This window comes from Oncorhynchus mykiss, chromosome 18, assembly GCF_057628025.1.
Source record: "Oncorhynchus mykiss isolate SJ-2025 chromosome 18, ASM5762802v1, whole genome shotgun sequence".
Classification (NCBI taxonomy): Eukaryota; Metazoa; Chordata; class Actinopteri; order Salmoniformes; family Salmonidae; genus Oncorhynchus; species Oncorhynchus mykiss.
This window is the reverse complement of record NC_143039.1, coordinates 27051596-27070318: the sequence shown is the minus strand read 5'-3', so window position 1 is coordinate 27070318 and position 18723 is coordinate 27051596. Positions and strand designations below refer to the sequence as shown.

Here is an 18723-nt window from a genome sequence, read left to right as displayed (position 1 = left end):
AAAATAACGCTCTCCCCTCCCTCGCTCTGCCTCATCTCTCACTGAGGAGCAGCAGCAGGGTCTGCAGCTGCAGCACTCCCAGGGGGAGGAGTCATCTAAAGGGGAGGTGTTATCCAGGCTGAGGGCGGAACTAGAGGAGAGCAGAGAGCGACTTAACTCCTCCCACAGCACCCAGCAGGAACTACAAAACGAGATCCTTAAACTCCGGTATACATACATACATACATACATACATACATACATACATACATACATACATACATACATACATACATACATACATTTATGTATGCACACACATTAATAAAAATACTGATGTGTGTGTCCACTCCCAGGCTGTGTATAGAGGACTGTGAGGAGGCTGTAAGGAGGGAGGAGACCAGAGTCCAGGAGCTACAGCAGGAGCTGGACCAGGAGAGAACTCTCACACACCTCCGGGAGAAGGAAGAGGAGCAGCAGAGATCAAAGGTTGTGTCCCTGAGGGGTCTGCTGGACCAGGAGAGGACAACCTCTAGTAACCTCCGACAGGAACTCCAGATAGAACTCTCCCGCGGCCACCTCCTCCAATCACAGCTCGACACACGGCTAGCCGATGCCCACAAGGAGCTGGAGGAGGAGTGTGCCCGTTCCGCCCGGCAACTCGACACTTTCCAGTCACAGGAAAAGAGTCGGCTGGAACACTTCCTGAAAGAGGCCGAGTCCCGCCTAGCCGACGCCCACATGAAGGAACTGGAGGAGGAATGCGAGCGCTCCGCCCGGCGTCTCGATGACATCACACGCAGACAAGAAGCGGACGCGTCCCGAGACAGGAAGTTCATCTCGGAGCTCCGCTCTCAACTGGAGCAGGAGAGGAGGCAGGGGGAGGAGCTAGCCACCGTGACAGATGGACTGAGGGCGGAACTTCTGCAGAACCAGAGGAGAGTAGAGGAGGAAGAGAGGAAGAGGAGAGAGGAGGCACAGAGAGATCAGGATGCTGCAGCCCGCCTCCGAGTTACTATGGAGACACTCAAGGAGCAGAAGCAGGAGGCTAGTCGAGCATTGGAGACTGAGAGAGAGCGTTCTGGTCGCTTAGGGGCGGAGCTCAATGTGCTGAGGGAGAGGCTTCGATCGGTCAATGACGAGGAGAGGGAGCGGGAGGAACAGAGGGAGAGGGAGAGGAGGAAGGAGAGACATGAGCAGACGGTGAGAGAGAGGCGACACGAGAGAACCAGCAACAAACTGGTGAGATTTTCACGCAACATTTTAGCATTGCCTGTCTGACTTGTAATACAACTGTGTCTCAGTATGCCATCTTTTTCTTGTTTACTTCCCTGTTTTCTCTTCCCTCTCTCTCTCTGCAGTGTGAATTGGAGTTATTGTGGCAGCAGGACCAGCAGAGGATGAGACATCTCCAGCAGACTCTGGCTGAGCTAGAGAGGGAGGAGAGAGAGATGGCCACAGAGAGACTGTCCAACCGACACCAGTACAACTCTAGCCCATTCCAACCCAAGAATAACACATCGACTGGGCCAGACCAGACCAGCACAGCCCTATACAACCACCAGGTACCAGAAATGGCTGATCATAGCTTGGCTTAGCAACATGATGCACTGGGAGACGAGCTAGTTGGCAGTGTTTTTAAGTGTATTTATGGTATTTGGGGGGATTTGCGACTACAATAAATGAGTTTGATAAGAACCATGGTAACCAACTTCTCTCTGCTTGCAGTCTTCGTCTTCTTCCTCGGTGCTGGGGGAGAGGTTGTTGAGGGAGAACTCTGACCTGTCGGCCCGCGTGAAAGAGCTAAGTCAGGAGACAGTTAACCTGAAACACACCCTGTCCTGTCTGGAACGACAGCTACGACAGGCAGAGACTGAGAACCGGCCCAGCACTGACCTCAGCAACAGCAAGGTGAGCCACCCGGGCGCACACACACACACTTGACCTCTGGGTTGAAAGTCCCCATGGATCATCTGGTGTGAAGTCCCTTGTCTTGATGTCCCTTTAACCCTGTTTGTGTGTCTGTCCCTCTATTCCAGCGACTGTATGAGCGCTATCTACGGGCTGAGAGCTTTAGGAAGTCTCTGGTCTACCAGAAGCGCTACCTTCTGCTCCTGCTGGGGGGCTTTCAGGACTGTGAACAGGCAACTCTCTGTCTTATCGCTCGGATGGGGGCGCACCCCTCGCCCCCCCACGCCCACTCTCCCCTCTCACGCTTCAGAGCTGCAGTACGAGCTGTCATCGCCATCTCACGGTGGGTTGGGTGTTGTGTTGCTCGTGTGTGTGGGTGGGTGTTATATGTTAGAGCAATGGGTCATTGTGTCATGCATGTTAACCCTTCCCTGTCCTTCTCCTCCAGACTGAAGTTCCTGACCAGGAAGTGGCAGAGAGTCATCAGGAGAGGAGTTACAACAACTGTCACTGTCAACGGACACAGCACAGGTGCGTGTGAGAGACATCCAGAGCGATGAAGATAGGATTACCAACAACAGGCAAGGTACATGGACAGTTTTTGTAACCTTTCTATTTAACTCTCAGCTTCCAGGACTGAGGTTTTGAGGCAGCAGCAGCCACTGGCCAATCACAACTCCTCTCCACCTACTAGAGACAGCAGCCCCACCCGTAAGGGTGTGGTTTCACCAATGAAATCACTCTTCAGGCTGCAAAACCGGTACTGCTCCTTCCATTGTAAACATCCATTCATTTGAGGGGAAATCTCTTTAACGACAGCTTGAGATTTAATTTTTTTCCTCTTCTTTCTTTCTCTTGTCTTCTCTCTTATTCTCCCCTCTTGTACCCCCTAGAGTGTATTCCAACCCGGTCCTGTCCTCTGAGTGTGTTCTGTCCCAGGATGCCGAGCGGTCTCTGACAGACTACATCCACCACCTGGAGAACGTACAGCAACGCCTGGGGGCTGCACGTCCAGGTACACACACACACACACCCTGGTTACACTTAATGGTTGAGCACACACTCACTGAATGAGATGGGGGGGGGGGGGATCAGAGGTGACAGGGAGAAAGAGGGGCTTTAGCTTGGTGATGGCATCGTACCACGGCAAGTCCACTACCCACAATCCCTGGGTTAGGGGACGGCATTGTTACCATGGACACTTCCTCTCTGACAAACTGATCAATCAATCTCACCACCTCCAATCCCATCTCCTGACCCAGTTAGCAGGGATTACTTAGCCCCACCTCAAAGTTCCCCTGATATGATTGGCTATCGGCAGTTGTGGCTGCAAGAGAACAGGACATGGCTGTACCTCAGCTGTCTGTCCCTCATCTACTGGTACGGCCCAGGTGAGGACCTAACTACAAGTACCAGAATACACTGCTTCGTTAATATCACCCCCACCATACTGAACAAACTACAAATACCAGGATGCACGTCTCAGGGTAGGGAACAATCTAGTGTAAGCAGGCACAATGGACCATTGTTCATTTTAGAATGGCTTTCTTCTGTACTGAGTGTTTTCCACAGACACCTGAGTGTTCATATGTTTTATGTTTGTGTGTGTGAGAGGGAGAGTGTGTGTTGCCCTTTTATCTGGTTCTGACACATTGTTTTCTCTCCTCCAGACTCTCCATCTCTTCTCTCCTACCACAAGAAGTCTGACTGCTGAAGGAAGGAATGAAGACGTGTATGAATGCCTCCTTTCAATGCAACATATTTATGATCCATCTGTGTTCAAATATACAAGGGAATGTATTTGTCTAATATCTGATTTAGAAAGTTAGACACTTTTTTAAAAAGACGAATGTATTTTTTTACGATTACTTTTTTCCACAGATATTTCTGTCGGCCTCCGAGTAAATCCTAAGAGGTCTTCTCACCCGAATGCATGTGTTTTTGAAAGTATTAGATCGATATTTTTCTACCCGACCTTTATTCAAGTTTGTATCTCTGATTCTGTATATATGTTCGCTGTTAATATTTGTTAAAGTTTCATGTGGATAAATGTGTCAAGTTTCAGACTGGAATTCTGAGCTAGATCAAAGCTGGTGAACATGTTTTGTCAATGATTTTAATTACAATTTTTTTATAGATCACCATTTCTACAAAATCAATAAATATTTGAATTGTGTGATTACCTGCCTTGCGCATTGGGTGTATATCTTTTTAAGGCAGGATCAGACATGCACAGACTTACATCAATACTTACAGTATTGTTAGCTTGTGGGTTGATCAAAAACTGATGGTGGTACAAACACACCTCCATTTTACTTAGTTAATCATTCATTAACGCTGGTGATTAGTTCTGGGGCGCTTTGGACGCACATGTATTTACCATCTCAAAATGAGACTGACAGTTTCACAGACGGGGCAAACAATCTTAACCAGCAAATCTTTGGTAGTTATCTTTGGTAGCAAATCTTTGGTAGTTATGTCTTCAGTTACACTGCAGATCATGACAGTTCACATAGGGGTCAAATCACTGATATGACATTTATTGGTGCTCTGGTAATTATAGATTAAACCATTTCTATACTATATTAGAATGTTTATCAGCAACAATTTCATCTGGGGCTTAAATCACTGAGATGCCCATTAAATGATGAAATCATTCAGGGCATACAAGGTAAGTCATTGGTTAGTCGAGTGGAACTGGTACCGTTTTACATGCGCACAGTTTTCCAGATAGTAGCTCATCCTGTTTAAGGTCTTATTCCGTATAAACTGTTTACATGCACCTTTGATTTCCCGTTCACGAGTAACCCTGTGGACATGAATAAGCAGAATATTCCTAATTTAAATGAATATGGGTTAAATAGAGTAGTAATTGAAATCTGGACACTGACTCCATATAATCTCACATGTGCCATAATATAAACTGCAGAATTTATGCGTGTCTTGCATTAAAATAATAAACAAATATCTTGCATTTGCCTCGGGAACAAGAGTGGAGAACTTTACATGTTGCGTTTATTTCAGTTAAGTGTTGGTCTCATGTTTCATGAGCTGAAATAAAAGATCCCAGAAATGTTCCATACACACAAAAAGCGAGAGTTTTGTGCCCAAATGTATTTACATCCCTGTTAGTGAGCATTTCTCCTTTGCCAAAATAATCCACCCACTTGACAGGTGTGGCACACTTTTTTTTAAAGGTTATCTGTGACCAACAGATGTATATCTGTATTCCCAGTCATGTGAAATCCAGAGATGAGGGCCCAATAAATGTATTTCAATTGACTGGTTTCCTTATATGAACTGTAACTCGGTAATATCTTTGAAATTGTTGCGTTATTTTTGTTCAGTGTATGATTTATTTCAGCATCTCTTGAGAAAATGCAAATGTATTATCTTTGACACTTATGCATGCAGACAGTTTTTTAACCACATCAAATATGCTCCCAAAACGAACTAAAGTATATAAAGAAACGTGTTTTGTCAGCTTTTAATTAAATAAAAACCGTTAAAACTGATGCCATTTGGACACTGCACAGGACCAACCATTCCCATTTGTTTTAGTTATTGCGTTCTCCCCGGGTCCCTAAACGAAACAGAAAACTTTAATGGTGATAACTAGATTAATGCATTCATTCTATCGATGTCAGACAGTCTGGCGAACACTATTTTATTTAGTTTTCTAGGGCAACACGTTATGACAGAAGATACGCTGCATGTATAAATATAGTTGACGAACAAATGGCCGAAATTCTAAACAGAAACTTGTCTAAATTTGGGGTGAAAATAGCCATTAGGCTTTGCGGTCCAATACAGAGTATAACCTAAATCAATTGTGGTGGATCGAACTGCGCAGGTAGCCTACTTTTTTGAAGTAATTTGTTTGACAATCCAACGAAAAAATAAGCACACAACACCAATGATATGCAAAACGGAGCACTTACAGACATTGAAAACTGGCTGCGATGTTTTTACATGTCACAGTATCCAGTTTAATGCTGCTTTCAAATACTAGTCGGAACTAGGAAACTCCGAAATGTTTGCTAACTGATTGTATTTATACATGTGCCGATGTCAACCGCTTAGCAAGTCATACATTTCCGAGTTTCGTAGTTGCAACTAGTAAGGGAACGCGGCATAAGAGTAACATATCCAAGTAGACCGGACGTGGAAGTCTGACGTTTTACCCCTACAGTTTACGGTCTTCACGTTTGTGTACATTCACGCCAGTCATTTCAACACGAAGCTAAATGCTAGGCTAACTGTGCTAGATAGAAGGCGAATGGTGGTTTGGCGCAGGTAGAACATTCGTGCCCACTGAGTTTGCATTTTAAACCGCAGTTAGTCCTGGCCCGACCGTACGAGGAAGTTTCCATTCTCTCGTATCTGTCTGTGATGTACGGATGGGTAGTTGACGGACTATCGTCGCTTTTCGAGCCTATAACCGGGCAAAAACATTCCGGTTGGCCTGGTTTGAACGTTGGCGGGGAGATAGACTCGCAACGGCAGGATAGCAACGCCAGGCCAACCAAAAGGAACTACCAGAGGTCGGTGACTAGCACATGTACTGTATTTGGTGCTTGTGTGCTCTGTGTAGCTGTTTACGTAACGCGTTAGTAAGCTAGCTGGCAAACGCTAGCCAGTCAACTTGCTAACCGCTAACATGTCACCCAAGTTCGCTAACCTAGCTAGCTAATTATTAGCAACAATTGTCATTCATTCCAGTTGGTGTTAGCTGCTTGCTTCAAAAATAAACAAGGCGAGCTAACGCTTTCCTCGCGCCACTTACTAGACATTAGTTAAATATTTCCTAACGTACCAAATAACAAGGTACTGTATAAATGAATAAATGTAACAAACTTACTGTAGCTAACAAATGTAACTTTACTATCTGGCTAGTTACTGTCAGGTAGTTACTGTTCATTGTTGTTGAGTAAACGTGTTTACATTCTGTTACAGCGTTCATGTTTCAGGAAATGTTAGCCAGAGTGAACCAGTGGCGATCAAGAGACGGAGAAAAGGTATGGTAACCTATTACCAATAACTTTTAAACACTGTTCTTATAATTAATTGTCATTGTAACTAACGTTAGTTAGTTAGCTTTGAACTTACTACATCTGTACTGTACTCTCTCATTGTCATAGACATCATTAGTTTTGTGAAGAAGACTGTAGCAGGGGTGGCTGGGCTGCTGAGACTGAGGGACCCACTGTCTCCTGCCAGTGAGAGAAACAGAAGGTACACAGCAAGCCAGGTATGATTGTGTACCAGTGGTGCGTTCTAGTACTGTACACAACACACTCATAAACCACTGCTCTGACTGAAAGACACATACCAGTATATAAAAGTTAAAATGTTTGTGCAATAGCTGCACAATATTCACATCTGACTATGTCCTAAATCACTCCTATTATGTAGGGCCCCGTGGGCCTGATGGGAATAGATGAACTTCACACCTCATGGATGAGCAGCTCTGACTGGAAAATGGGTGAGTAACGAGGGCTCTGATTGGAAAATGGGTGAGCAACGAGGGCTCTGATTGTTTGATCGATAAGGAAGGAGGACAGCTGTGTTGTACATTACAACATCATAGTATGTAATGTATGTGTAACAGCAGAGGGGACAGGTCAAGTGGTGGCTTCAACCTGTTTATCCCTCTTTCCATGTCTCCAGAGAAACCAACAGTAGGAGGACAGAGGGAGCGGGGGGGGCTGGGCCTCCTCCAGGGAGCCTCTCCCCCTCTGAGAAAACACAGGTAGGTCTCCTCTTCTGTCTACTGCATACTTTCAGTTCTGGGGCTTTAACACAAAGGTTCTACATATGTGGGATATGTGTTCTTCCTTTAAACGTTGTGTCCTCTGTCTTGTTTTCAGTGGCTCAGTGCTGGGTCCAGGGAACCCAGACAAAGGGAGAGACGGAGACGAGCCCCAGAGACGCTCCCTCCAGCTCCTGCCCAGTCGGCCTACCCTGGGGGTTGGGACAGGACCCCCCAGCTCAAACCTACCCCCGCCCACCTCTAACCGCACCCACAGACAGTGCTTGGCAGTGGAGGAGGTGAGTTAAGAATGAGTTTGAAATTAAAATCAACCCTGTGATTGATCCTGTTTTTTATTAAATGCCATGCCAGGTATGTCAGTAGTTGTCAGGTGTTCTGTGTGTTCTGTTTCCAGGCTCTGAAGGAGAGTGATAAGGAGCACTACAGACGGCTTCTGGAGATGGTGTCCGATAAATACAGCAAGAGCCAACCGCTGCCCTTCACCCGCACCAAACCCCAGGGGTGAGTGGTGATGGAGAGTGTGAGATTATAGTTTTAATTCCAGTGGTTCGGTTAGCTAGCTTTTACAAACCTCTGTTTTCTTCGCTTCCTCACAGGGCAACATTTACACAGGATGGACATAGAATGGCCATTTTGGGAAGAACCTATGAGTCTGTGACCCCAAAGACAGGACCCCTCAGAGGTAGACTACTATCACAGCCTCTCTCACCCCCCTTTCTCATGTATTGGAAGCTGTTGTCCTAGGCTAATGTTTTCTCCTCCTATCTGCAGGCAACCCCAGTGTGTATATGTGGAGAGATACATCCTCAGCCAAACAAACCAGAGACATGAGAGGAGAGTTGTGGCTCAGTAAGCCTCTCAGCGCAGCTGTGGATACACAACCTGCCAGTAATGCAACGGTAGGACACACTTATGAACTGTAGTAAGGATGCTAGGAAGAGTCATAAGGCTGCTATGAAGCATTCTAAGGTTGTTATAAAGTCTCTCTCCCTCCAGCAGAAGCAGCCAGAGCTGGATCTCTCTGCAGAGGTGGCAGCAAGACTCAACCTGGTTGACAGAGAGAAGCCAACACACACTGACACACTCAACAGTGCTGAGGAGCTCCCCAGGTTCAGCAAGGTGAGTGTTCTTTTTCCCTATAATGGTATGTCTGTGTAGTGTGTTGACATGAGGGTTCGTATTCTATGGGTCTGTTTTCATTCTGTTTATTTCAAACTGTGTGTGTAGGAGATGGCTGTGGAGGTTAGTCGTGCCCTGTCCCAGAGGGATCCTAACCTGGTCCTGAGCTCAGCCTTCAAGCTATGCATCACACAGAGAGACTTGGCCTCTCTACAGGAAGGGAGCTGGCTCAACGATGAGGTGTTTGGTTGTTGGCTGTTAAGTTTGAGGTTGCTTGTGTGTGTGTGTGTGTGAGTCTAACAAAAAACTCTCCCTCTCTGTCTCTCAGGTGATTAACTTCTACCTGTCCCTAGTAATGATTCATAGCAGTAGTGCGGGGCAAGGGCTGAAGGTCTACTCCTTCAGTACTTTCTTCTTCCCCAAACTACATGGAGGGGGGCACGCCGCCGTGAAGCGATGGACCAAAGCTGTGGACCTCTTCCAGTATGACATCATCCTGGTTCCGCTGCACCTGGGAGTCCACTGGTCACTGGCTGTAAATCGCCCCAGATTGACGGGGCTTCATTCACTTTAGAACAGTGGTCACCAACCGGTTAATCACGGCCGATTGGTCGATTTCCTAGTCAATCACCAAACATTTCTGCACTTGATTCGGCAGTCCTATACTGGGAAGGCTGTGTTCCCATTTTGAACCATTTAATTTGTTTGAAGGGAGATCTCCGCCTACCCGGCAGGCCCATAGTGCACATATAGGCAATGTTCCCTCTAAGCTGCACGCTGAAATATCAGCCTGCACAGAGAAGCACGAGATTGAACATCACTCAACTTTCTAGAGTTTACACTATCAACATTTCCCTTTACTGTGGGAATTGTGATTGAATCAATGCAATACTAGCCACTTTCAATGCAACATACTGAAATATAACTAACTATTCAAGTGATTTTGTTGTAGGCAGAAAGCGTTGTAGTAGGATTCTATTGCATTGACACGCACGACTCAGCCCATACTCTACAGACTGGTGCGGCATAACCAATCAGCAATGCAGTAGGCCTATATGCAAATAGACCATTGCCGTATATGGATCTGTGCCATTCACTTTGAACAGGACTGTGTTTACAGCATGAGAGGTCGTGAGTAGATGTGATTGTTTTAAAACAAAACAAAGATAATTGAAAAATCATCTGAAGAACATTGGCAGAGCAATTCAAGCATAGCCAATATAGCCTACTATAGCACAACCCTCATTGCTACATAATTGTTTTTAATTGGTTAATGTTGCATAGGCTTATGTTTTTTTTTAAAGTCCTGTTAAAAAAATAAAAAATCTGAGTGGTTGATCTGGGCTTGCATTTTGAGTCAAAGTGATTGTTACTCAAAGGTTGGTGACCACTGCTTTAGAAAGTCCACTGGTACTTCTCTGTGGTCATTTGTAGATACCTGTGGACTTTGTTTATTTCTTTCTCTAGGTGATAAACTTTAACTCCAGGACCGTGAGGTCCTATGACTCTATGGGACAGAGACATGATGACATCTGCAACCTCTTACTGTGAGTCCTCAGTCCCCTTCCAGTAATCATTTGGTTTGACAAAAGTACCTGTAATCTGATGACCATCTTTTTTGTCATTTCATTCTGTAATCCTGTTACATGTATTTGGTTCGTCCAACCCTGTCCAGGCTGTATCTGAGAGAGGAGCACAAGGCCAGGAAGGACCGAGATCTGGACGCGTGCAAGTGGACAGTGGGCAGCTTGAGGCCCAGTGTAAATTACAGAGACAGAAATACATATCTAATCATCTTTGTTGTTCCTATTTTGTCTTGAATGTATACAGATTGCGTCTAGGGCTGTCAGAAATAGCATCCGTTCTCTAGTGATTTGCTTTTCACCAGGATCCCGTGTGTGTGTGTGTGTAGGAGATCCCTCAACAGAAGAATGGCAGTGATTGTGGAGTGTTTGCCTGTAAATATGCTGACTATATCGCCCAGGGGCGGCCTCTCAACTTCCGACAGGTACATAGCCTGCGATGGCCTATCATACTCACTTGGTGTACACTCATACAATCTATTTTTCACTCACACACTGATGTCTCTCACTCGCTCTTCTCAGTGTCACATGCCCCTGTTCAGGAAGCTGATGATCTGGGAGATTCTCAACCAGAGGCTTCTGTAGGACTACATAAAAAGACATTTCAGCTGCAGAACATCCATTACAACAGAAATGCTAACAAACAATGACATCAGGCATGACTACTACACAGCCTCCAAACTACAACAGGAAGGACAACTAAGAAGCACAAAAGCAATAAATGAAAAAGACTTAAAGGACCAAAGCTATGGACCACAGTATGACCTCTTACCCTCCATCAGTGGGTAGAAGTGTAGTCCTGGTAGTGAAGACAGGGTGGGTGCTCTCTGAAGAATAGAGGTTACAAAGGAACGGTTTGTAATTGATTGTGTTCAGATACATCCTGAAGTGCCTTGGACTCCAGAGAGGGTCTCTGTCATACTTCTAGAAAACACTAAATGAGGAAGCAGTTGCACGCTTGAAGATCCCTGCTGTTGTAGATGCTATCTTAAACTTGGAACAAGCTTTCTGTGTGAAACCAGAGTGTTTTGTGTGTGTATATATGTTTATATTAGGTACTTTATTTTTATGACTAGTAGAAAGTGGAGTGACAACTGAGGCATATGTTATGAGTGTTATTGAATGTCTTAATTTATGGTTGAATCATCAACGAAGGCAGACACAAGAAGGCTGCATGTGTGCGTTTATTTATGTAAATATTTTTGGACATGTTTTGGTGCGTGTAGCTGAGTTTAGCTGCTTTAATTTTGTCTGGACTGGAAGAGAGACCGGAGTGTGAGGTGTGCCATCTCTAGCAGAGCAGGACCCCATCTTAATCCCTCACCACCACTAACAGATGGGGACAAATCATTTAAATCCTAAATGTGTAACAATAGTTTATTTATTTGATGCGGAAGGCTTTTCTTTTATGGCATGTATATAATTTAATCCAGCAGTAACAGCATCCGTGTAGACGTTTTTGCCATGAACTTTATAGCAGTTCTATTGGATTGTATGAGTTTTCATTAAAGGCATGTAGAGAAGAATTTCTAATGAGTCTGTACTGCTTTAGCTTGGGTCTGCCTCTGAAATTGATCCCTATGACTCAAAGTGGTGCATTTATATAGGGTTCCATTTCCAATAGGCCCTTGGCAAAAAATCTGTATGTGCTTTAGCTTACTCCCCTGTGGTGTTCAGTGTGATGGTAACCCTGTAGCTAACATGTCTGGGACGGCAAAGGAAGCTGAGTTGGCTAAAGCGCGTACAGATCTGGGACCAGGCTAGTACTGCTTATGCACTGGTCATTACACTGCGTATTACATTGTGTGTATTTCTGCTGCTATTATTCATGCGTGCATAGAGCCGTGCTGACAACCTCAGTCATGTTTTTGTATGTAATAAAGATCAGAAGGAAAGAAATGGATCTGCTTGTGTTATTGACTAATCACTGTCATGTCATTTATGAGTGTGAGTGGCATTTCTGTCTTAGTGTGTGGATATCCTTTGTTTATGGAAGCTGTATACGAGCTATGTTTCATTATACTCCAAACCTACAGGTGGCAGTATTGTGACTTTTGGCGTCTAGTCAACCATTTTTTTGTATGAGGGAGAAGCCCGGCGCATGCGTGACTGCACAAAAATTGGACCATCGAAACAGACCGACTTCTACGCAATATTACTTTCAAGAGTTATCTTACTTAAAGTAGTTTGAAATGTAATGTATTTGCCTTAATCTATGTTTGATATACCTGACAAAGGGCCGTCATTTTATATGACCGTATTTGTGTGATCTCCAGTGCAAAATCGTTGTTCTGTGGTAGTGTAGTTTGTTTGCAATATTTGGCATGTAGCTGGCGGGAAGTGAAAATGTTATCATATTTATCCCTTTACGATATTTTCATCAATTTGCCAATGGAAGGTGTCTTTTTAACCAGGGCGTGCCCCGCTTAATGTTTTTGAAAATCACGGTCGATTAATGTGAGAAAAGTACTTACACCGGGGCTTTTTCTGGATGGTAGCGTCCCACTGGAAGGATCCGCTGTGAGTCTGCTTTGTTTCTAAAACCATACATACATTCTATCTGCTCCCCCACAGGAGAATTGTTTAACAATTGCAATGTGAGATTTATTAATATGTTATCATTCTTCGATTAACAGCCATCAGCCCCTTTTTGTCCCTTTTCTTTTAAAGCACTCTGACATTTCCACCACAATGTCTCAGTCAGAGACGTGTTGCATTTGTGGGGTGAGGTTTGTGAGGGGGCCCAAGGGTTACAACAGGAGGAAAGTCACCACGCTGACCAGCCCCAAGACCTTCCAGCTAGTCTTTGACATCACTCCTGATGACTCATCCTTCCTCTGCTGGGTCTGTCTGGGTGTGCTCAGAAGGAAAACCAAGCAGGATGGGAAGCTTTGGACTTGGTCAGATTTGCCAACAAAAGTTGGCAGACATCGAAAGCCCCGTGCCGAAATACCAAGCTCATCCACAACATTATCCAATCAAACTCCAATTATAACCAACCCATCCTCGTTATCCATAGAGGAGTGCATTGCTTCTAAAAAAAACAAACGGAGGCCAGTTCGTCAGTGGGACGGAGAGAAATGGACCACCTTGACTTCTCGTTCCCCAGAATCCCATTCAACGGCCATCAGACGACCTCAAACGCACATAGCCCCAACCACACACTCCTCTTCAACACCATCAAATCAAGTAAATTCCTCCACATTATCAAGTCAAACTTCAAATCAGATCAGTTCTCTGTTCTCCTTTGGAGAGAGGACAACAAAAAGATGTCCGAAGGCACCCCAACCTACAACACACTCCACACTCCTGTCTCCGTTCCCCGTTGACGAAGGTATAAGGCCCAAGAAGAAGAAGCTCCCTTTCTCCAAGACTAAGCAGAGCTATGGGTTTGGCCCTCATGCCAAGGCCCTGCATTACATGCACAGCCACCAGCACCTGAAGGCCTTCAGGTCCCTGATGAAGACCAAAGCTAGAGAAGCCATGACCATTTTCCTCGCCGAGGTCATCGCCCAGGAGGTAATTGTTGTTTTAACATAACATCATTCATTTAAAGAATGTATTTGTTTATAGGCTACTGGCAGTTTATGGCTCATCGGGTGTGAGTGTCGTTGTTGACGAAATGTTTGGCAAAGAAATGTATGATTGATCCATTTGTCTGATTTACCAGAGTAAGGTATTGATGAAGGACCAACGTGGGCCATTGCGTCAGCCGCTGACTGAGGCGAGTGTGAGTGGATTTTCCTGGGACGCGGTTCTAGTGTGGGGGGAAGAAAAGGCCCCTATGACCCTGGCCTGTCTTAGGGCCATGTTCCCCAAACCCAACCCCATCAGGACGCAGGTTATGATGGGAGCAAGGGAAATTAAACGGTGAGAGATCAGAGCTAATCAATTAATAATAATTGATTGTAGGTACTTTTCCAGATGATCAAAGCGTTTTATATTGTATGGGGGTCACAACAGTTTTATTTCAAAAAATGTACATTTAAAATTCTGTTTTGTACTTGAAAACGGGGTTCCACAGGGCTGAATTATGTGACTGCTGTTCATTATTAATGACTTGCTCTCTGTGTGCATGAAAGCATACATTTGTTGTAACATGTTCTCCATTGATCTCTTTTGAAGCCCGAGGACAGAAGAGGCAGCAGGTGATATGGTCAGCCAGAGGGCGGGGCTTATCCTGGCCATCGTCCTCTACACCTCCATGCAGAAGTGCAACTTCATCCAGGCCTCTCTGGGGGTCGAGTTCTGGAAACAGGGCTGTCCTCTCAGCGTGTTGAAAGCCCTCAGTGCCCTGGGGGTGTGTCCCGGTGCTGCCTCTACCAGGAGACACGCAGAGAGGCTGACAACCGGCTTTGATCCACCTCAGCAGGACCGGACAGAGGGGGTGGAGGAACCTGGGGTAAGTTCTATTCCCTCAGCAGAAAAAGTATTCTGTTTGTTTACTTTTGTATGTCTCTTGGTGTCTGTATTAAATTATTTTTGAAAATAATTTCCCCTTGGTTTGTTCTGGTGTGGCTCTTATTCATTTGTGGTTCCTGCAGGACTCCTTTTGTAGATCTGAGGATGAGAGTCGGACTCTGAGTTGTTCTGAAGAGTATCCCAGTTCCTCTCCGACACACTCTCTGAACCCGTTCTCAGACCAATCCCACTCCAGAGACGGGTAAGAACCATTTCCTGGAGGGAGGGGTTAGCAGTCCGTAGCTACTCTTTTGATAACCACAAAGTCTGTCCATAAAACTACCTCGCACAGAAAGGTGGGATTAACTGGAGCTAATTGATGAGATTCTCCTTTATTTATCTATGTGCCCTCAGGTCCTCGTCCGATCGGAGTTCCAGACCTGACTCCAGATCTTGCTCCAGGTGAGAATCTGTGTTTTTGATGTGTTTGTGTTTGATGATGATCCCTCTCTTATTGTGCCCCTTGACCTTTCTCCTCTCGTGTCCACTGCAGGAGCGACGACTACCAAGGCCCTACTCAGAGGCCTGACTCCCGGGAGTACCAGAATCTGATCAAAGAACATGGTTACCACAAAGTCCAGAAGTAAGTTATAGAGAAGTGATCCTCTACAGAGCTGTAGTAATCAAACTGAATTTCGGTTGAGGACCTGTGGATACAGGTTTTCACTTCAACCATTTGCTCTTATCTCAAGGCTATAACCTACAAGTGTCTTCCTGTCCCTCTCATGCCTTCACAGACCTACATTGAGTCGATGGACGAAGAACAGTGAGGACAAAAGGGAGGCAAAGGAAAAACCTGTTCAAAATCTCAAGAGAAGGAAGATGACGAAAAAGAAACCTGCTCAATCGCCTCCAGTAGTAAACGCAACTGGCGCGCACCGTTCAGACATGGAGACTTCTCATATAATTAAGGTAAACATGGAAGTCGTTCAAACATCTCAAGTAGACAACACACACGTGGAACTCGTTCAAATGTCTCAAATAGACAACACACACGTGGAACTCGTTCAAACGTCTCAAGTAGACAACACACACGTGGAACCCATTCAAACGTCTCAAGTAGACAACACACACGTGGAACCCGTTCAAACGTCTCAAGTAGACAACACACACGTGGAACCCGTTCAAACGTCTCAAGTAGACAACACACACGTGGAACCCGTTCAAACGTCTCAAGTAGACAACACACACGTGGAACCCGTTCAATTGAGCGATACAAACAAGAAACCTGCTCATATAAGTGAGACAAATGTACAACCTGCTCAAATGTCTGTAATGGGCGAGACAATCATGGAACAAATTAAAATGCCCAAAAGAGGCAGGCCAGGGAAGGAACTTGCTCAAATGTCTGTAATAAGCAGGACATGCATGGAACAAATGAAGATTCCTAAAAGAGGCAGGCCAAGGAAGGAACTTGCTCAAATGTCTATAATGAGCGAGACAAACATGGAACAAATTATAATGCCCAAAAGAGGCAGGCCAAGGAAGGAACTTGCTCAAGTAAGTAAAACAAACATAGAACACACTCAAACTCCACAAATAACCGACACACACTTGGAACCTGCTCACAAGCTCAGAAGTCCAAGGAAGAAACCTGTCCAAACGCCCCAGGTAACTGACACACAAAACAAACCCATTCAAGTAAGCAATCCAGACATTAAACTTGCTGAGACAAACAAAGAATCAGTTGTACAGGCCAAGAATGGGAGGCCAAAGAAGGGATTTGTTCAAATTCCGCTATTAACCGACACTTGCATGGAACCCATTCCGGTAAGCGAGGTAAACGCGGACACCACTTTAATGCCCAGTAGCATGAGATCAAGGAAGAGACCCAGACAAGTTCCCCAAGTATACGGCACAAACCAAGAACTAACTCAAATGCCCAGAATAACCCAAACCAACAAGGAACCCTCCGAAATGCTTCAGAAAATGGACACACGCATGGCACCTGCTGTAACATCTAAAAGAGGGCGGACAAGGAAGGGACCAATTGAAATGTCTCAAGAAACCGACTTACACACAGAAGCCGGTCTAATGCCTCAAGTTGGTGAAATGAATCGGCAACGTATCGAAGGACGGGAAACAAATAAAGGACCCGCTGAACCCCAAAAACTCACTGGAAAGGCTAAAGTAAATCAGACAACGAAAGTACCTGCAAAGACACCTGAAACACTAGATCAAATGAAATTTATTCCAAAGCGCAAAAGAGGCAGGCCAAGGAAAGAACTTGCTCAAGTGATCAACACAAGCAAGGAAACCCCTTCAATGCATAAAATAAGCAAAACAGGCAAAGAATCTGCTCTTACCCGGGAAATAAAAATTATTGTCAATAGGATGGAAAGCTGTAGTGCTGCTGAAATGCCCCAAATACGTGAGATGAACAATGAACCTGTTCAAGTAAGTGCAGAAAACTTTGAACCTGTTCAAAGACTGAGTGGGGGGTCAATGGAGGGACTCGTTCAAATGCCCCAATTAAGCTGCACGGACATGGAACCTGGTAAGTTAGGCAGGACCATCATGGAAACCACTTCAACGGCAGAGAGGACTGACAAAGAACCTGTTCGAAGGCCTCAAGCAAACGAAACAAAAGCAGAACTTGCTCAAACGTCTCAGATAATGGAAACGATAAAGGAACACATTCAAGTAACCAACACAGACAAGGAAACCGCTTCCGCGCCCAAAAGATGCTGCACAGACATGGAACTTGCTAAAAGGTACAAAATGAGTGACTTTCAGACCCGGGTAATAAGAATAGTTGACACTAGAATGAGGGCAAACAAATCTGTTTCAATGCTTCAAGTACACGACACAAACCAGGACCCTGAACCTGCTGCAACACCTGAAATAGGCAACACAAACAAACAACCCACACGAGTGATCAGAATAGTTGTTAACAGGAGGATACCGGCAGACATATGTAGTCACACCCGGAAAAGCCTGGAGTGCCTGGCTGAGGTAGCGGCCAAATGTGCTCCATTAGATGTTAAATCTGCCGAAGAGGATGGATAGGTAGGTAGACGCATGTTACTTATCAAAATAACAAACTCCACAACATGACGTCTCAGGAATAATTAATTTTTTTGTGAAAGGTTATAACCCTAACTTAATGGGTGGGGAATAGTCTGCCTCGTCTTCTGTATTCGTTTTACTGTAATTGTACATACCAGGCTTTTGTCTTAGCAATTGTCTTCTCCACCTTGTTCATTTGATATGTACATAATCCCAGCAACCTTCTTGTGTTTGTCATTGTGTCCACTGTGGATTTAGTGTATTTGTTAGTCTTATCTCATTTTGTATTTAGTTGTTCTGGTTGTACTTCTGTGGTTGTTGACAATGTAATAAAAATGTATGTGTTTTGTACAAAGGTTATTCCTGCAGTCATAGTATCCATGCTAATTTCAGGGTATTTGTTTTCATTACACTCACAAATGTAATTTAACTAAAAGCAAAGACTGAACCAAAACAGATTTGCCCACTAATCTTTAAACTAGAAAAGAAATCGTTAGAAAACAACCACAGCGTTTATTTTGACTCGAGGCTTTTCCTTTCATACTGTTCTTGATGTATACATTCTTGCAATAATATTGCGTGGTAATACTTGTGATAATTTTGTGTATATTACTGTTGTCTCGTGTAAAAATGACACTCACAGAATAAACAGTACAATTGTATACATGGATACCAATGCTTCATAATAAAACATATTTGAAACTAGAAAAACAACCACAGTGAGATTCAAGCCTCAGGCATCAACAACATTAGAACCAGTGGCCTGGTCCACATCCCTGGAGCTAGTCCAAGGTAGGGACAACCTTTTTTTCACATATTTAAAGCTGTTCAATCGGTTAGTCATTTCGAATTTTTGTAGATTAGAAATATGATAAGTGACGTGTATAT

General features: G+C 44.6%; 3 protein-coding genes across 27 annotated transcripts in view; all 3 read left to right on the top strand.

Moving 5' to 3' along the window:
- The window catches only part of LOC110497083 (pericentrin), a 37389-nt gene extending 33317 nt beyond the window's left edge, over positions 1-4072 (top strand). For 4 of the 12 annotated variants that reach the window (XM_090208018.1, XM_090208013.1, XM_090208016.1 and 1 more), the window contains 9 exons: positions 47-207; positions 336-1221; positions 1341-1544; positions 1708-1890; positions 2019-2233; positions 2339-2421; positions 2518-2650; positions 2784-2905; positions 3561-4072. In XM_090208018.1, coding sequence (XP_090064144.1) covers positions 47-207; positions 336-1221; positions 1341-1544; positions 1708-1890; positions 2019-2233; positions 2339-2421; positions 2518-2650; positions 2784-2905; positions 3561-3604 — 2031 coding nt within the window. In that variant the 3' untranslated portion in view covers positions 3605-4072. Of the gene's footprint in view, positions 1-46; positions 208-335; positions 1222-1340; positions 1545-1707; positions 1891-2018; positions 2234-2338; positions 2426-2517; positions 2651-2783; positions 2906-3560 lie in introns of all 12 variants that reach the window. The other 8 variants (XM_090208015.1, XM_090208019.1, XM_090208014.1 and 5 more) reach the window with 5 other exon arrangements.
- Positions 4073-5920: 1848 nt separating this feature from the next.
- On the top strand, positions 5921-12264 carry LOC110495762 (sentrin-specific protease 2). Of its 12 annotated transcripts, none has more exons than XM_021571174.3 (16): positions 5921-6434; positions 6847-6908; positions 7032-7141; positions 7306-7375; positions 7561-7642; positions 7761-7941; positions 8058-8164; positions 8260-8345; positions 8435-8562; positions 8660-8782; positions 8891-9022; positions 9111-9317; positions 10250-10329; positions 10458-10542; positions 10695-10790; positions 10888-12264. In XM_021571174.3, the coding sequence occupies exons 1-16, from the start codon at positions 6283-6285 to the stop codon at positions 10948-10950; spliced, it is 1764 nt and encodes a 587-aa protein (XP_021426849.3). In that variant the 5' UTR covers positions 5921-6282; the 3' UTR covers positions 10951-12264. The 12 variants fall into 12 exon arrangements, with proteins under 12 accessions (XP_021426849.3, XP_021426851.3, XP_021426850.3 ...); XM_021571175.3 differs by having other exon boundaries at positions 5947-6434; positions 8663-8782; XM_090208024.1 differs by having other exon boundaries at positions 6042-6434; positions 7032-7125; positions 8663-8782.
- Positions 12265-12428: 164 nt separating this feature from the next.
- On the top strand, positions 12429-18505 carry LOC110495761 (uncharacterized). 3 transcript variants are annotated; one of them, XM_090208009.1, is made up of 9 exons: positions 12473-12559; positions 12780-12885; positions 13036-13884; positions 14036-14235; positions 14491-14767; positions 14910-15028; positions 15181-15228; positions 15320-15409; positions 15564-18505. In XM_090208009.1, exons 3-9 carry the CDS (start codon positions 13057-13059, stop codon positions 17833-17835), a joined length of 3834 nt encoding a protein of 1277 aa, XP_090064135.1. In that variant the 5' UTR covers positions 12473-12559; positions 12780-12885; positions 13036-13056; the 3' UTR covers positions 17836-18505. The 3 variants fall into 3 exon arrangements, with proteins under 3 accessions (XP_021426848.3, XP_090064135.1, XP_090064134.1); XM_090208008.1 differs by having other exon boundaries at positions 12477-12559; positions 13002-13884; XM_021571173.3 differs by having other exon boundaries at positions 12429-12885.
- Positions 18506-18723: the final 218 nt, after the last annotated feature.

Excerpts from the sequence above, each read along its gene's own strand:
- LOC110495762 (XM_021571174.3), top strand. The coding sequence starts at position 6,283 with ATGTACGGATGGGTAGTTGACGGACTATCGTCGCTTTTCGAGCCTATA. Across the intron at positions 6,909-7,031 it reads GATCAAGAGACGGAGAAAAG|ACATCATTAGTTTTGTGAAG; the intron begins GTATGGTAACCT and ends TCATTGTCATAG. Across the intron at positions 9,023-9,110 it reads GGAGCTGGCTCAACGATGAG|GTGATTAACTTCTACCTGTC; the intron begins GTGTTTGGTTGT and ends TCTGTCTCTCAG.
- LOC110495761 (XM_090208008.1), top strand. The coding sequence starts at position 12,857 with ATGGTAGCGTCCCACTGGAAGGATCCGCT. Across the intron at positions 14,236-14,490 it reads GGAGCAAGGGAAATTAAACG|CCCGAGGACAGAAGAGGCAG; the intron begins GTGAGAGATCAG and ends TCTCTTTTGAAG. Across the intron at positions 14,768-14,909 it reads AGGGGGTGGAGGAACCTGGG|GACTCCTTTTGTAGATCTGA; the intron begins GTAAGTTCTATT and ends TGGTTCCTGCAG.